General features: G+C 41.1%; 1 protein-coding gene across 1 annotated transcript in view; it reads left to right on the plus strand.

The window, feature by feature from the left end:
- The window catches only part of CFAP58 (cilia and flagella associated protein 58), a 110,138-nt gene extending 92,022 nt beyond the window's left edge, over positions 1-18,116 (plus strand). The window contains exons 16-18 of the mRNA XM_061403390.1: positions 10,008-10,127; positions 12,950-13,083; positions 17,498-18,116. Coding sequence (XP_061259374.1) covers positions 10,008-10,127; positions 12,950-13,083; positions 17,498-17,609 — 366 coding nt within the window. The 3' untranslated portion in view covers positions 17,610-18,116. The remainder of the gene's footprint in view (positions 1-10,007; positions 10,128-12,949; positions 13,084-17,497) is intronic.
- The last annotated feature ends 771 nt before the right edge of the window (positions 18,117-18,887 follow it).

Consider the following 18,887-nt stretch of genomic DNA (forward strand, 5'->3'; position numbering starts at 1 on the left):
GAGACTGGGATGTCTAGGAAGAGAGCATCGTTTCAAGGATGGAAGTTGTATGGTTAATGTTATGCTCAGCCAAAGAGAGGGCTAGTCTCTTGGTGTTAATAGCTGAGCTTTTTTTTCCCCCCAATATAACTGTTCATAAAATAATTTAAAGCGTGAAGCATGCTACCAAGTAATATTGATGTGCACTAAGCACAGACTCTGAATAAATAAAGAAGTGCTGACCCGAAGATGTGATCTTTTGTTGGTGGGGAAATAATAAACTATTTATGATTTTCTTATGATGTTCCATTGGCATATGGCGCTTCTAACCCAGTGACAAGTTAATTGACTTGGTTTAAAAAGAAATGGATGTGGCTTAATGAGGAAGGACAGGATATGTATTACAAGGCAGCTGGTTCTTCCACTGCTGGCTTATGGAGACAATATACATCGGACAGCTAATGAGTCTCTGTTGCATAAGATAGATTCTCTATATAATAGAATTGCATGCTTTGTCTCTAAATGGGGTTATTATACACACCATTGCACAATGTTTGAAGAGCTTGGTTGGCCCTTGTAGAGGGTTAGGAGGGAAATAAATTGGAAAACAATCGTACTTAAGACCTTCAATCCGTCAAACACTCCATGTTTATCTAAATTACTAGCACGTTCTCCCCAAATACAAATCTGTATGATACACACGGCTAGAATGTTAATGCTGACCAGGCTTCACGTTGGTTTTATCAAAAGTTAGGTTTTCTGTTGTAAGCATAGACCCAAGTCCATGCATGTTGAAGCCTGGCAGCTCCTTTCCAGCACCAAGCTCCATTCCCTCTTCCCATTTCCACCACTAAGCTCCATTCCCTCTTCTACTGTCTTCATCCTGAAGTATCATTTGGCATTCTTTCCACCTACCATGAATGCACATGCATCACTTGTCCTGGGTTATTTCACTCTCAGCACTTTTTGACTTTGAATACCCAGGCGATTTTCAGATAATTCACTCAGTTTCTTCATTTCTTCTCCACACTTGTGGACCCTCACTATTCAGTCACTCAGTTATCCTTTAGAATAAACCTACTTCATTTCATTTTACAGCCACAATAAAACCCCAGGAAGTTACAGAAGACAGGACAAGTGGTAACATCATCCACTCTATGTATGAAGATTGCATGTCCTGTTAGAGGACATAGCAAGGCCTGTCCAGACGGGCTGGGTCAACAGAAGGGGGAACCGAGTCATACTCTGACCTCTGATTCCCTCTCACCTGCTTTGTACCTGGCTCCATTCTCCTATTGGTGTTATTGTGTTGTTGTTGTTCAGTCGCTAAGTTGTGTCCAACTCTTCTCAACTTCATGGACTGTAGTATGCCAGGTTTCCCTGTCCTTCACTATCTCCTGAAGTTTGCTCAAATTCATGTCCGTGTAATCGTGTAGCCTTTAGGAGTTCTGTAACTCAGTGTGACCCTGATTGGTTATATTCAGGGCTGTAACATGTCTTCAAGCCCCAGAGGAGGTGTTGCACGGGAACAGTGATCCTTCAGAATATTGTGACGAGGTTTTTGACTTGTCGAAGGAATCACACATACCACTCATTCCTGTTGACCTTGTGATTCTCACCTGTGAGGTGAGGAAAAGATATTCGCTCCTTGAAGGCTTTTCTGTGACTCATTCCTCCTTCCCTACCAGGAACAATTGAAAAGAATTATGCCTGTGAAACGTTTGAGGGTTCTTGGAATAAGATGACCTTTTTCGGTTTAAGACATTATCATACCCCAAATTGCTCCCCCTCATCACTGGGAGATTCTTTACTTTTCAAGTCTTCCTGTACTCTGGGTATAGAGAACAGTGAGATTAAAGAAACGGGCAAAACAGTTTCATGGGTTTCCCCACATATTTATTACCCTCTCCAAATTGAATCTTGAAGTCTTGTCAGACGTGTTATTTTTCCATCAGAGCAGGTGTTAAGTGGCTATAGAAAATAGACTCACCTCCTGATATCTTTCTCATTGCTGGCTGCATCCATTTACTGGGAAGGTTATATTGTGAGGTGTGACAGGAGGTGTTGTACAGCAAAGGAAAATCACCACTTTGTAATTCTATTTGTCCAAGTTTTCTTTTTCGTGCTGGCTTTTGGGTTTCCATGTCATTTCTGGAATTATTTCTTAAATGGTAAGTATTATTTTGATATTTGTTTCTCTAGAAGCTTATTGCCGTCTGACTAATTTTTAAGTTGAATACACTCTTGTGAAGGTAGAGTCATGTTATTTGTAATAAATTTTCTATAATTTGTCCAGGAAAAGGAAAAATTAAAACAAATCTTACATCATCATCAAATAATCTGTTTTTTGCCAGAGAAAATAAATGTCATCTAAATAATAGGTAAAAGAAAATTCACTAACCAGTCATTTGATGACAATGTCAGATTACTTAGCTCTAGGTAAAAATTAGTTTCCATTTGACTGAATGTTTCATTTAATGAGATGGCTATTACTTATATTTTTTTCCTTAAACATAATTGATTACCTTAAGGAAGTGAGCGGTAAGTACAGAGACAAATGAGTAGACACACCAGTCTTTATCAATGTTTGTTCACATGAGTGCAGTTTAGAGAAATGGGAATCCAGAATTGAGATACCTTAGAAATAAATCTTTGCTCCTATCTAATATCCTTAGTTCAAGGATTTGAAAACATGTTACAAGCAATTAAACTTCAGAGCACAGGTGGGAATTCTGCATTGTTTATTGGTTTAATTAAGTCATAGAATTATGATTTGCTTTGGAGTCCTAGGAAGTCCTTTCCTTTAGTTCTACAAATTTGCATATCCTAATTTTCCTGGATTTCTACTACTCCCTCAAACCAGTCCAGATCTCTTGTCTTCCTATGTTGTATTTCTTAGAAGACTCTCTTTCTGTTACTTCTGCCCTGGTCTTCGGCCTCTGTGACCTTTGCTCCCCATGTGTTACGCCTGCCTTTCTGACCAAGGTTGCCTGGTCCTCACAGCCCACCCCAGAGGCCGTGTTCAGTCTTCTGTTCCTGTTTCTTCTCTTGATATCTTCTCTTTGATATCACTGACCATTCAAAGCATTCCTGCCTTTTTAGACATCTTTTTTACTCTCCCTCATTCTCTTTCTCTGGGTCTCTCTCACTTACCCACCCCTTCTTTGCTAGTTTTCTCAAAACTCTGCTTGCCCTGGCCCTCCCTGTAAGCCATCCTAGCCAATGAATCCACCTTCGTGGCTTTGGGCAAGACCCATCTCTAGATCCAACATGCTCTGCAATTCTCAAGTCTGAGAACTTACTTTCAACTCTTCTTCTAGATATTCCCACAGGGCTTCAACCTTAACATTTCAGGAACCCACTGAAGGTCAGCAGAGAATGTAGTAACAGTTCCCTGCCCTCTCTATCCTCCCCTGTCCCAGCCTCTTTGCCTTTACTGCCATCACCCTCCAGACTCCGAAGTGTCCATGTTAAAGACTCTGAGGTCCTCTTGGCTCCTGTTCCTTCTTTCCTCACTTGTCTGGTCATTCACCAAATCTCCCTGGTCCTACCTCAGAACTCTCTTCACATCTACCCACTTCCCCATTCTAGCGATCTTGGGTCCAGCTTTCTTCATCTTCTGCTTGTACTGGGGCTTATTCTGTTCTCTGATTTCCTGCTGGAGTTATTCCTCTGAAAACAAACCCAGACATGGCTCATCCTTGGCTCCCAGTTGCCTAAGGATGTGGTCCCAAACCACGTTGCCAACCTACACACCCAACCTTTGCTCTCTCTTCTCCCCTCACCTTCCCAGTGCACCTGCTGAATTGGACTTCACTTCAGTTCAGTCCCTCAGTCATGTCTGACTCTTTGTGGACTGCAGCATGCCAGGCCTCCCTGTCCATCACCAACTCCTGGAGGTTACTCAGACTCATGTCCATAGAGTCAGTGATGCCATCCAACCATCTCACCCTCTGTTGTCCCCTTCTCCTCTCACTTCCAATCTTTCCCAGCATCAGGGTCTTTTCAGATGACTCAGTTCTTCCCATCAGGTGGCCAAAGTACTGGAGTTTCAACTTCAGCATCGGTCCCTCCAGTGAACACCCAGGACTGATTTCCTTTAGGATGGACTGGTTGGATCCCCTTGCAGTCCAAGGGACTCTCTCCAACACCACAGTTCAAAAGCATAAATTATTTGGTTCTCAGCTTTCTTTATAGTCCAACTGTCACATCTCTACATGACTACTGGAAAAACCATAGCTTTGACTAGACGGACCTTTGTTGGCAAAGTAATGTCTCTGCTTTTTATTATGCTGTCTAGGTTGGTCATAGCTTTTCTGCCAAGGAGCAAGCGTCTTTTAATTTCATGGCTGCACTCACATCTGCAGTGATTTTGGAGTCCAAAAAAACAGTCTGTCACTGTTTCCACTGTTTCCCCATCTATTTGCCATGAAGTGATGGGACTAGATGCCATGATCTTAATTTTCTGAATGTTAAGTTTTAAACCAACTTTTTCACTCTCCTCTTTCGCTTTCATCAAGAGGCTTTTTAGTTCTTCTTTGCATTCTGCCATAAGGGTGGTGTCATCTGCATATCTGAGGTCATTGATAATTCTCCCAGCAATCTTGATTCCAGCTTGTGCTTCTTCCAGTCCAGCATTTCTCATGATGTACTCTGCATATAAGTTAAATAAGCAGGGTGACAATATACAGCCTTGACATACTCCTTTCCCGATTTGGAACCAGTCTGTTGTTCCATGTCCAGTTCTCGTTGCTTCCTGACCTGCATACAGATTTCTCAAAAGGCAGGTCAGGTGGTCTGGTATTCCCATCTCTTTCAGAATTTTCCACAGTTTGTTGTGATCCACACAGTCAAAGGCTTTGGCATAGTCAATAAAGCAGAAGTAGATGTTTTTCTGGAACTCTCTCGCTTTTTTAATGATCCAACAAATGTTGGCAATTTGATCTCTGGTTCCTCTGCCTTTTCTAAAGCCATCTTGAACATCTGGAATTTCACAGTTCACATGCTGTTGAAGCCTGGCTTGGAGAATTTTGAGCATTACTTTACTAGCATGTGAGATGAGTGCAATTGGGCAATAGTTTGAGCATTCTTTGTCATTGCCTTTCTTTGGGATTGGAATGAAAGCAGACCTTTTCCAGTCCTGTGGCCATTTCTGAGTTTTCCAAATTTGCTAGCATGTTGAGTGAAGCTCTTTTACAGCATCATCTTTTAGGATTTGAAATAACTCAACTTGAATTCCATCACCTCCACTAGCTTTGTTCATAGTGATGCTTCCTAAGGCCCACTTGACTTCACATTCCAGGATGTCTGGCTCTAGGTGAGTGATCATACCATCGTGATTATCTGGGTTGTGACGATCTTTTTTGTATAGCTCTGTGTATTTTTGCCACGTGTTCTAATATCTTTTGCTTCTGTTAGGTCCATACCATTTCTGTCCTTTATTGTATTCATCTTTGCATGAAATGTCCCCTTGGTATCTCTGATTTTCTTGAAGAGATCTCTAGTCTTTCCCATTCTGTTGTTTTCCTCTATTTCTTTGCATTGATCACTGAGGAATGCTTTCTTATCTCTCCTTGCTATTCTTTGGAACTCTGCATTCAAATGGGTATATTTTTCCTTTTCTCCTTTGCCTTTTGTTTCTCTTCTTTTCATAGCTGTTTGAAAGGCTGCCCCAGACAACCATTTTGCCTTTTTGCGTTTCTTTTTCTTGGGGATGGTCTTGATCACCGCCTCTTGTACAATGTCATGAACCTCCGTCTATAGTTATTCAGGCACTCTGTCTATCAGATCTAATCCCTTGAATCTATTTCTCACTTCCACTGTATAATCGTAAGGAATTCTATTTAGGTCGTACGTGAATGGTTTAGTGCTTTTTCTTACTTTCTTCAATTTAAGTCTGAATTTGGCAATAAAGAGTTCATGATATGAGCTACAGTCAGCTTCTGGTCTTGTTTTTGCTGACTGTATAGAGCTTCTCCATCTTTGGCTGCAAAGAATATAATCAATCTGATTTCGGTATTGACCATCTGATGATGTCCATGTGTAGAGTCTTCTTTTGTGTTGTTGGAAGAGGGTGTTTGCTATGACCAGTGCATTCTCTTGGCTAAACTCTATTAGGCTTTGCCCTGCTTCATTCCATATTCCAAGGTCAAATTTGCCTGATAATCCAGGTATTTCTTGACTTCCTATTTTTGCATTCCAGTCCCCTGGGTAAAGCATCTGCCTGCAATGCAGGAGACCTGGGTTTGATCCCTGGGTCAGGAAGATCCCCTGGAGAAGGAAATGGCAACCCACTCCAGTACTGTTGCCTGGAAAATCCCATGTAGAGAAGCCTGGTAGACTACAGTCCATGGGATCGCAAAGAGTCGGACACAACTGAGCAACCTCACTTTCACTTTCACTTTCCCCTACAAGGAGAAGGACATCTTTTTTGGGTGTTCTGGAAAGTCTTATAGGTCTTCATAGAACCATTCAACTTCAGCTTCTTCAGCATTACTGGTCAGGGCATAGACTTGGATTCCTGTGATATTGAATGGTTTTCCTTGGAAATGAAGAGAGATCATTCTGTCATTTTTGAGATTGCATCCAAGTACCTTGGACTACCTTTCCTCTGTTCTATCACTGAACCTTGGCATAAAAAACTCTTCTTTTCTCTCTCTGCTTGGAGAAAAATCCTACTCATTCCTAAAGGGACAGTTCAAATGACATTTTTGTGAAATTTCCCCCACTCCTCCAAATCAGAGTTAGTCACTCCCTGCTTTTATTGGCCATAATACTTTGTCAAAATTTTCTATCATCTTTGTCTCTCAGTCATGTGATCATAAGTTTAGGTAGAGAGAGATGTTTTCTTCCTCATTTGTCTTACTATTCATATCCAAATGCTGCGCACATCCTGGGTCCTTGATCAGGGTTGGGATATGCACAATTTTCAAAAATTGAGATATGGTTGATGTACAATATTATGTGCATTTCAGGTGTACTACATAGCGATTTGACATTTGCATATATTATGAAGTGATCGTGACACTAAGTCTAGTAACCATCTGTCCTCACACGAAGTTGTTGCAATGTTATTAACTAGTTTCCTTGTCCTGTATGTTATATCCCCATGGCTTATTTGTGTTATAACTGGTGGCTTGTAACTCTTAATCCTCTTCAGCTAAGGATCCCTCTAGCCCCCTCCCCTCTGGCAACTACCCACTTGTTCTTTTTATCTATGAGTCTATGTTTTGTTTTGCTTGTTTTGTTTTTCAGATTCTACCTTTAAATGAGATCATATGGTATTTGTCTTTCTCTGTGGGACTCATTTCACGTAGCATAATGCCCTCTAGGTCTATCCATGGTGTTGTAAATTGCAAGATTTTATTTTTTTCACGGCTAGTAATATCACTTAGTATACATATAAGGCGTCTTCTTTATCCATTTATCTATCAATGGACACTTAGGTTGCTCCCATAGCTTGGCTATTACAAATGATGCAGCAATGAACGTTGGTGTGCATATATCTTTTCAAATTAGTATTTTTGTTTTCTTAAGGTAAATACCCAGAAGTGAGATTGCTGCATCATATGGTAGTTCTATTTTTTATTTTCTGTGGAACCTCCGCACTCTTTTCCAATTTACAAGTTGGCTGCACCAATTTATAGTCCCACTAACAGTGCAAAAATACTCCCTTTTCTCCACATCCTCACCAGCACTTTTTATTTATAGTCTTTTCTGATGATAGCCATTCTGAGTTGGTATCTCATTGTGGTTTTGGCTCAGAGGTTAAAGTGTCTGCCTGCAGTATGGGAGACCTGGGTTCAATCCCTGGGTCTGGAAGATCTGCTGGAGAAGGAAATGGGAACCCACTCCAGTATTCTTGCCTGGAGAATCCCATGGATGGAGGAGCCTGGTGGGCTACAGTCCATGGGGTTGCAAAGAGTTGGACACGACTGAGCAACTTCACTTTCTTTCACTTAATGGTTTGTGATGTTGAGTATCTTTTCATGTGTCTGTTGGCCATCTGTATGTCATCTTTGGAAAAATGTCTATTCAGGTCCAGTGTTTTCTAACTGAGTCACTTAGTTTTTTATTTTTTGATGTAGAGTTGTATGCGTTCTTCGTATATTTTGGATATTAACCTGTTGTTAGATTTATCATTTGCAAATATCTTTTCCCATTGAGTAGATTGCCTTTTCATGTTTGTTGATAGTTTACTTGTCTGTGTAAAAGCATTTTAGTTTGATGTAGTTCTGTTTATTTATTTTTGTATCTCTTGCCTGAGGAGATAGATCCAAAAAAAAAAAAAAAGTTTGCAAAGACTGATGTCAAAGAGTTTATTGCCTGTTTTCTTCTAGGAACTTTTATGGCTTTAGGTCTTACATTTAAGTCTTTAATCCATTTCGAGTTTACTTTTGTATATGGTGTGAGAAACTAGTTTAGTTTGATTCTTTTGCAGGTGCCCTGTCCAGTTTTTCCAGCACCATTTATTGAAGAGGATGTCTTTTCCCCATTGTATATCCTTGCCTCCTTTGTCATAGTTTAATTGACCATACAAACATGGGCTTATCATTATCTTTCCTTCTAATCTAAATGATAACCTTTCCGGGTACATAATTCTTGATTGTTTAAGTTTTATCCTTTCATCACTTTGAATATATTGTGACACTCCCTTGTGGCATGCAAAGTTTCTTCTGAAAAGTCAGCTGAAGTTCCCATGTATATAACTAGTTGCTTTTTTCTTGCTGCTCTTAGTATACTCCTATTATCTTTAATTTTTTCCATTTTACTTGTAGTGAGTGTATCTTGCTATGGTCCTGTTAAGATTGATTGTTTGATACTACTCCCTGTGCTTCCTGGACCTGGCTGGCTGTTTTCTTTCCCAGGTTGGGAAGTTTTCAGCTATTATTTCTTCAAATATTTTCTCTGCCCTTTTCTCACTTCTCCTTCTTGGGACCCCTATAATGCAAGTGTTATTAACTTGTTGTTATACAAAATTTCTCTTAAACTAGTACTCATTTTTTTTTTAATTAATTTTTTTCTTTTTAGCTTTGGTAATTTCTACTACTCTGTCTTCCAGTTTATCATTCCTTTGTATCATCTAATCTGCTGTTGATTCCTTATGGTGTTTTTTTTTTTTTTTTAATCCCAGTTTCACTTTCATGCTTTGGAGAAGGAAATGGCAACCCACTCCAGTGTTCTTGCCTGGAGAATCCCAGGGACGGCGGAGCCTGGTGGGCTGCCGTCTCTGGGGTCGCACAGAGTCGGACACGACTGAAGTGACTTAGCAGCAGCAGCAGCAGCATTGTATTCTTTGTCTGTGTTTGGTTCTTTATATTCTCTAATGCTTTGTTGAAATTTTTACTGCATTCATCCATTCTTCTATCAAGTTCAGTGAGCATCTTTACGATTATTACCTTGAGTCGTTTGTTGAATAGATTGCTTATCTCCACTTCCTTTAGTCATGTTTCTGAGGTTCTGTCTTGTTCTTCCATTTGGAATATATTCCTCTGTCTTCTCATTTTGCTCAGTTCTCTGTGTTTGTTTCTATGTGTTAGGTACGTTGGTTATCTTTTCCAGTCTTGGGAAAATTGCCTTATGTAGGAGATCTCCTTTGGAACAACACACTCCCCTCTGGTCACCAGAGCTGTATGCTCTAATGGTACCCCCATGTGGACTGTGTGTGTCCTCCTGTGTAGCAGGGCTGACTGCTGTGGGCATGCTGGTAGGTGGGGGTGGTCCCTGGCCAGGCTGGCTGTGAGGCCATTCCTCATGTGGTGATTGCCAGTCCCCTGGAGGGCAGGCTTCCCATGTGGTTGGGCTGCACAGTCTGGGGATTGCAAGGCTGCTGCCGACCAGCTGGTGGGCAGGGCCAGGACCCTCTATGGCTTGATGCTTGACTGGATGAATCTACGAGTGAATGTAATCAGTGTGGAGCTGAGAAGGACCTTAGGATGATCCCAAATCATCCTGACCACGCTGTTAAAGTCACTGTCCTTGTCTTGATGGGACTGCTTATCTCCACTTGTGGTTATGCTCTCCACCAGGAAAAGGAGAAACTGTATGTGGAACTAAAGCACATCCTGGCCCGGCAGCCTGGGCCTGAGGCCGCGGAGCAGCTGCAGATCTATCGCCACACACTGCGGGAGAAGACCAAGCAGCTTAAAGTAAGTGGGAGCCTCTGCGCCTTCCTAGCTGAAGGATGGCCACACTCTGGGGAACACCCCTGGACAAGTCCACCGCCGTGGCCCTAGAAGCCAGTCTCCCAAAGGCTGCACTCCATTGAAATCAGCTTTTTTAGTGCTCTAGTCCCAGGCAAGCCTCAAAGCTACCCCTCTGCTCCTAGACTAATACACTCCCACAAAACAGGTAGACGAACAAGTGGAGAAACAGTTGGAGAGAGGATGATGGCAATGGAATGGAAATTTGGGGAATAGGGTTTGTGTGGATTATCTCAACACGATTTGGAAGATTTGCATCTCCCAAATATTTTAACACTATGGCCCACTGAAGCAGACCACTGTGTCAGAGCAGGTTTTTACTATTCATCTACCTGAAATAAATGTACACAAAGCACAGGCCACTCTCCTGTCCCCAAGGGCCTTGCTTCAAGACTGTCTAAATAAGTAGCCATGAAGGGGAAGTCAAATCATTTTAGGATTCCGTTAGCATAAGTTCTCTTCTAAGTGACACAAGAACCTTAGCTGGGGCGATGAAATGTTTTACAATTACACATTTTAAAGTTTTCTCAAAAACTGTGTGTTCCCACTCTATTTTCAGCTTTACCTCCTAAAAAAGTACTTAGATATTCTTGGCATGCTAGGGAAGCCTTCTACACACACATGCACAGACTGTAGCATATGCTAGCTGAATTCTGGCATTTACCTGCGCAATGATGGTAATAGTCATTGCCTTTCTGCCTGGGGTAAAATAGATGCTGTGAGACTAATATGGTACTAATCCTTTCACAAAGAGAATGTTGTAAAATCACATCCTTTTACTTTAAAAAGGCAGATGAAACAGAAGTGTAATGAAAGCATTAATTTTCAACTTACCACTCTAAGCATTCGTTTTACATGAGTATCCTGAGACATAATTTGAGTTTTGCAAGAGGCATAATCTTTTGATTATTTTCATCCCTTTAAACAATTGAATATAACAAGCAAAGTAAAAACTTATTTTCTCGAAGTTGGGTCTAGATTAGAAAAGCACATGTTTCTCTTTACACTACTGTCAGATGGGCACTCTTAGCAATGGGTTGCATTCAGTGGTTCATAGGAGGATTTTGTCTCTTTAACCCTTTATCTCAGGGTGTACAGATATTTTCCTCTGAATGACATGTGACCCCTAGTGGAAGATACAGCAGTGCATAGTACCAAGCCTGCCCATCAATTTGTCCTCATGATCTGGACTCTGTTAAGAAATTCCACATTCATTATTTGGAAACAAGGTCTTTGTTCCTAGGTTCGGTTCAGTTCAGTCGCTCAGTCGTGTCCAAGTCTTTGCGACCCCATGAACTGCAGCAGGCCTCCCTGTCCATCACCAACTGCCAGAGTCCACCCAAACCCATGTCCATTGAGTCGGTGGTGCCATCCAACCATCTCATCCTCTGTCGTCCCCTTCTCCTCCTGCCCTCAATCTTTCCCAGCATCAGGGTCTTCTCAAATGAGTCAGCTCTTCACATCAGGTGGCCAAAGTATTGGAGTTTCAGCTTCAACAGTTTAACTATGAAGGCAAATTTTCTTCCAACATGAAAATCATTTTCTCTAGCTTATGATAACATGGTCAGAATCCTTAGTCAGATAGGATAGGTAGAATCACAACAGTTAAGAGGAAGGAATTCAGAAGCAGTGTGTATGAGTATGTGAAGTTGCTTCAGTTGTGTCCGACTCTTCAACCCTGTGGACCACAGTCTGCTAGGCTACTCTGTCCATGGGATTCTCCAGGCAAGAATCCTGGACCAGGTTGCCATGCCCTCCTCCAGGGGATCTTCCTGACCCATGTCTCTTACATCTCAGCATTGGCAGGTGGGTTCTTTACCACTAGTGCCAGCTAAGACACCTGTTCAGAAGCAGATGAACACTCAAAAGATAAAGATCGCCTTTTATGTAAATATTAAAAAATAGAGAGCTAGAGGAAACACAGTTGCATCTATTACATGTTCCTTACAATGATAGCCTCCCCTTTTCCCCCTTGATTTTTGTTGGGGGCACCCTTCACTTGAGCATCCTTATACATCTGTTTAGATGAGTAAATGCCTTCTTTTTTTGTCCAGCCTGAAACCAGTAGCATCTACTGAACACAACAGAGCAAGAGGCAGGAAATTAGGCTTCCTAACACAGCCCCTCACATGTAGTACCCTCCCCCATGCATACGTCATAGCCCTCTGCATCTTAGAGGTAAATATCCCAGTGCTCCGATAAAGAGAGAACCTGTGAATAGTCCCAAAGGGTGCAGTAAAGAGGTGATTGACATTCAGCAGAACAACAACCTTGGAAAACACATAAATTGAGTGCCTACTTAATGCTGGTGGTGGCAGGATGATTCTGAATAGTTTTTACAATAATCCTTGGATGAATCACACTGCCTAGTAATGACTTTTCTGAACATTTTAAAAAAGGCTTTAAGAAGCAATTTTGTAGTATATATCTGGGAGTTTTTCTTTTTTTGACTCTCAATATTCTTGAGTGCATTACACCATTCATATGTGAGCCTGTTTGGATGTGCCTGATAGCTCTCCTTTTAAACAGGGGAATGAGGTTTCATTAAGTTGGTCATTGGATTATGAGTCTTCAGAATGTTCATCAGATTTTTACCCAGATACAGACCTTGAACTGGTAGAAGCGTGCAGATTAACCATTAAATCTGGGCATGGTTTTGTATTTCTAGCCTCACCAAGGTAAGTGGCAGCAGATTAAAAAGATTTTTCAGAAAAGGATATTGTCTCACCATGTATCTTCTGTTAATGCTGCTTTATTTGTCATACTAGGTTTTGTCTTCAGAGCTGAATATGTATGAGTCACAGAGCCAAGAATACAAGTATGAGATCGAAAAACTTAGCAACGAACTGCTGAATTTAAAGAAGAAATACCTTGCTCAGAAACGTAAAGAATACATTCAGAAGTAAGAATTAGTCAAATGTTCTAGTTTTGTTGTGCCTTTTAACTGCTGATGAGAAAAATAATTGTGGACAGCTACAGAGTCACAGACCTCACTGGGGTAAACAAAGTCAGGGCTGAGCAAATAACTTTCTGCAGGATCACCCAGTGGGTTGTTGTCAGAGCAAGATGGGTGTCTTGTCTGACTTGACCCCTCCTTAGGACCCTAACAGGGATCCATTAATATCAGCTCTCTGGTGGACCTCCTGTGGAGCAGAGGAAACCTAGTGTGATGTTTTCCCCCACATTGTTCTCACGGTTTGGGGCTGTGCCTGCAAAGGAGGTTCACAGTCACCGTGGCATGGGCTGAAGCACACTCACATTTAAAACCACAGGTAATTTTGTTAAGAGGTCTGGGTTTGCTAAAGCTGTGCTTTCTAATAATGTAGCTCAGTTCAGTTCTGTTCAGTCGCTCAGTCGTGTCCGATTCTTTGCGACCCCATGAATTGCAGCACGCCAGGCCTCCCTGTCCATCACCAACTCCTGGAGTTCACTCAGACTCATGTCCATTGAGTCGGTGATGCCATCCAACCATCTCATCCTCTGTCGTCCCCTTCTCTTCCCGCCCCCAATCAGAGTCTTTTCCAATGAGTCACCTCTTCGCATGAGGTGGCCAAAGTATTGCAGCTTCAGCCTTAGCATCAGTCCTTCCAAAGAACACCCAGGACTGATCTCCTTTAGGATGGACTGGTTGGATCTCCTTGCAGTCCAAGGGACTCGCAAGAGTCTTCTCCAACACCACAGTTCAAAAACATCCGTTCTTCGGCACTCAGCTTTCTTCACAGTCCAACTCTCACATCCATACATGACTACTGGAAAAATGATAGCCTTGACTAGACGGACCTTTGTTGGCAAAGTAATGTCTCTGCTTTTGAATATGCTATCTGGGTTGGTCATAACTTTCCTTCCAAGGAGTAAGCGTCTTTTAATTTCATGGCTGCAATCACCATCTGCAGTGATTTTGGAGCCCAAAAAAATAAAGTCTGACACTGTTTCCACTGTTTCCCCATCTATTTCCCATGAAGTGATGGGATCAGATGCCATGATCTTCATTTTCTGAATGTTGAGCTTTAAGCCAACTTTTTCACTTTCATCTTTCACTTTCATCAAGAGGCTTCTTAGTTCCTCTTTACTTTCTGCCATAAGGGTGGTGTCATCTGCATATCTGAGGTTATTGATATTTCTCCCAGCAGTCTTCATTCCAGCTTGTGCTTCTTCCAGCTGGACCACTGTAATTATGAGCAGTTCACACACACATAGTTTTCACCTATGTTTTAGATAAACCGTTTCTGAACCATCTCTCTGTCTAGTGCCTGACTTCTGTATCTGATGTAGGGTATCAGCATGGGACGCCTTTCTTCTAGGAGATGATATTGCACGTGTCAGGTGAACATTTTGGGTTTCAGTATGGCTATATGCCCAAGAACAAATGTTCTCTTTACTTTGTTATTGTTTTCCTAATCCTGGGGTGAACGAGGGGACCCAGATGAATCTGTAGGTTTGAACCTTGGCTATATGGCATTGCCTAAGTCATAGAGTTAATTCTGCAGAGGCTCACACTGGGAGTTGAAAGTCAGGCTTGGTGTGTCATCCACATGGACGTTTCAAGGACATGGTGAAAGAGGGTCTAAATGCATCCCCTGTGATTCATTAGTGGCAAATAGCTATTTAAAGTAGCTAGGTGCAAATTCATTTGCCAGTAAAAATGCACCCTTTTTGTAAATCAGAATATCCACTCATTCCACATTTAGATGACAGTTCCTGGTTTCCTTTGGCCTTTTGATCCTCTCACCACACACACACACAGTTTTCTGGACAAAGAGAACATACTGACTGACAGAAGGATGCCCCTCTGATAGCTCTGTTCAGTTCAGTCGCTCAGTCGTGTCCAACTCTTTGTGACCCCAGGGAATGCAGCATGCCAGGCTTCCCTGTCCATCACCACCTCCCAGAGCTTGCTCAAACTCATGTTCATCAAGTTGGTGATGCCATCCAATCATCTCATCCTCTGTCATCCCCTTTTCCTCCTGCCTTCAATCTTTCCCAGCATCAGGGTCTTTTCCAAGGAGTCAGTTCTTTGCATCAGGTGGCCAAAGTATTGGAGTTTCAGCTTCAGCATCAGTCCTTCCAATTAATATTCAGGACTGATTTCCTTTAGGATGGACTGGTTGGATCTCCTTGCAGTCCAAGGGACTCTCAAGAGTCTTTTCCAATACCACTGTTCAAAAGCATCAATTCTTTGGTGCTCAGCTTTCTTTAAGGTCCAACTCTCATATCCATACATGACTACTGGAAAAGACATAGCTTTGACTAGACGAACCTTTGTTGGCAAAGTAATGTCTCTGCTTTTCAATATGCTGTCTAGGTTGGTCACAGCTTTTCTTCCAAGGAGCAAGCATCTTTTAATTTCATGGCTGCAGTCACCATCTGCAGTGATTTTGGAGCCCCCAAAATAAAGTCTGATAACTCAGCTCCTCCCAGTGGCCCATGCACTAGAACTGCGCTGCCCCAGGCAGTACGCCACTTGTGGCTATTTATATAAAGTGAATTATAATTAAATCAAATTAGAAATTCAGTTCCTTAACTGCACTAGTCACATTTCACCTACTTAGTAGCTGTATGTGGCTAGTGGATGCTGTATCTGGCAGGCCAGGTACAGGGTTTTTCTACTTTCTATCATGGAAAGTTCTAGTACCCTGCTCTAGACTCTCTGCTTTTGCCTTGATACTTATTCCTTGTGATTGATCTCTCCAGAGGGCATCAATGGTGGTTCCATTTAGTTGGGATCCATAAACTGGAGGGAGACAGAAAAATATGAGTTCTTAGGAGGAGAACAGCAGGGAAAAAAAAAAAAAGATTAAGGAGCTGAAGGAAAATATGACCAGGCAAGAACAAAAGTGCTGAGATGGTTTAGACTGAAAGGAAGAAGGCTGAAGGGAGTCATTAGGATGGTCTATAAATACATTAAAAAGATCATGTAAAGGAGACATTATTCCCGTTAGTCGGCTTAGGTCAGGCCAGAAGCATTAAGCTTTGGTTCCTTTGGAGAGGAAAATTTAGGTTATTTGAGGCAAGAGAGGTCAGGAGGAGGGGGGCCTTGCCTGCATCTAACAACGGTCAGGAGGTAGACAAGTTGTCAGAGTACTTGAAGGCGTCTTCTTTGCTGGATCCACTCAAGGCTGAAGCTTTTGTCCTATTTATGGAGGATGATTTTTATAATAATGAAATCAATTCTGCTAAGAGACAGCTGAATTGATGAACCAATCTTCTACAGATTCTTTCCAAATGGAATAATTTAGAATAATCTCCACGGATATTCTCCTCACACATACTCTTTATAAAATAGCAACTCATATCATTTTTACCTTTTTGCTTTTTTTTTTTTCATTTTTCTCAAACACCATTTTTTCATGCTCCAATCCTGACCTATATACCCCCACCCACCTATCCTTGACTCCCCTACTCTATACCCCAGGCTGGCCTGGAGTCTGCAGTACAAGTCAGATTGTTTTGCAAAAAGTAGAGTTTTCTTCTCTGAAGTAACTTATTTCTAGTAGTCAAATCTAATTAGTTTTAATCTTAGTAGTTTGCTCAATTTTTATTTTGAAAAAGGGACTCCAAAGATGTTTTTTATAAGACCCTAATTATACAATAGGTAATCTATAAAACTGTAAGATACTTCTGCAGGAAACCTGAATGTGTGTGTGTGTGTGTGTGTGTGTGTGTGTGTGTGTGTGTGGAGGGTCATTTAAAGAAGATCTATATAGAAGATATATTGTAGATTTTAGGGAGTTTCTTCCTTTATCTATTGCCAAATGTACTATTTTATTTATATTTCTCAGTTTTTCCTGTATTTTAAACTATTTCTAATAATAACTGCTTCTCATCTAAAGTTATAGGAAAATTTGTATTTTATTAATGTCCAAGTTTGGTGAAAATGCCCTGTGTGTGTATGTGTGTGTGTGTGATAAATATTTATAAATTTCCACTGAAACGGAAACTTTTATAAAAGTTGATAAATGATGAATTAGTCATTATAATTGAGACAAGAGAAAGATTCCTCTGACTGATCTTTGGAACTAAACAAATGCTTTATAAAATAGGAAGATGATTACAAGTCAGGAGCCTCTGGGCCCCAGCGCTTGAGCTATAATGAGGCCTTCTATCTGTATTTAGATCAACATTAGGAAGGCATGTTTAATTGTGTCTTTCCCTAATTCTATGTGTTATCAGTAACACCTAATTACATTTAAACCACCACTTTGTCTCAAACTGGAAGCTTTGATCAAAGCAGTTTTTAGTGGTTAACTCTCCCTAAGAACTTAACACCAAACTTAGAAAAGGAAAAAGAAAGTTAACTCTCAGCTCCTCTCTTACAGAAACAAGGACAGAATAAGCATGGAGGACACCTTTTCAATGGCCAAACCAAGTGGCCCTCGTTTTACTGGGGGTGGATTTCCCCTTAGCAAGTCATCCAAGGCGAAGTCCTAACTTGAAGCTGCTGGCTGGGTCCTTCTGAACAACTCATTGGAATTCACTCTGAAACATTTTGGAGGAATCTCTTGGAAACCCCTTGGATCATGACATTTAGGGAAATCAGTCCTCGGATTCCAGGATGGAAAGAAACGCAGAACTATTATAGTCCTGTACATAGAAGAGTGATGACTTTCTATTTAATCCACATGGATATTAACAGAGTGTAATTAAATCTATTCAATCAGGTTGAATTATATCAATTCAACCACTGCATGAAGCAGATCTTTTGTTACTACCACATTGATTTATTTTGCAATGCACCACATCTAGATACTCTGTGTGGATGAAACTTTCGACCCTAATTTCTCTGCACAGACACTGGTGCATAGATTTTATATTTAAAAATGTTTTTTTTTTTTTGAAATGCAGTGCATTCTTATTAATAAGAATCTATTTTAATTATTCCTCATTAACAAGTCATTGATGAGATGAGAAAGGTGGACACTAAACTATTTAAAAAGTATTTTGGAGTGATTTCTATGTGGAATTTCTTTTCAGGCCTGGCGTATGAAAACCTATTCCAAAAAGACATACGAATAAATACTTCATCATAAAAAATAAAAAGAAGCCTTGTAGAGATCTCAATCTTTGTTTTGGTAGAATATGTGAGGTTTAAAACTGCTGTGAGAAATGTTTAACACAAAGGTGTGACTCAGAGGACCAAGACTATAAAATGAGGGGTTTGGGCTGGTATCCTCTGAAAAGCTGTCCTTCCTAGACCTCACATTTGGAGAGCAGAGTTACAAGGGACAGAGAGCTGTTTGGCTTCCAGGCTACAGGCCAGCATTTTCAGTAACTAAATCCATTGTTATTTTCTTTATTTTGAAACCACAGTTAGGTGGGCATCAGTTCAAAGTTCCCCTGTTTAGAGTGTTCAGTGGTGTGGGACACCCTGGCCATCTTTCTCACAATAACTTGACCTCTGTAATTTTTAAAAAAATGTTTGAGGGGTAAGTAGCTCATGGATAAGCAAGGATAGTATAAGTGGATAATTTCATTTCATTCATCATGAGGAGCAGGAGACTTAAGGATCCCAAGATGTTTGTTTAGATTATCCACAGTTTGTTTAGATTATCTGCTAGTAGGCAAAGCAGATCTTAGACAAAGAGGTGGCAGTTGCTGACTGTTGAAAGCAGAAGTGGTTAAGTGCCAGGGAACTGAGTCAGGCAGCATCATCCTCTGCTGCTTCTCCTACATGATCCCAATTGAGATCTGCAGATGGAAATCAACCTC

Source organism: Bos javanicus, chromosome 26 (genome assembly GCF_032452875.1).
Source record: "Bos javanicus breed banteng chromosome 26, ARS-OSU_banteng_1.0, whole genome shotgun sequence".
NCBI lineage: Eukaryota > Metazoa > Chordata > Mammalia > Artiodactyla > Bovidae > Bos > Bos javanicus.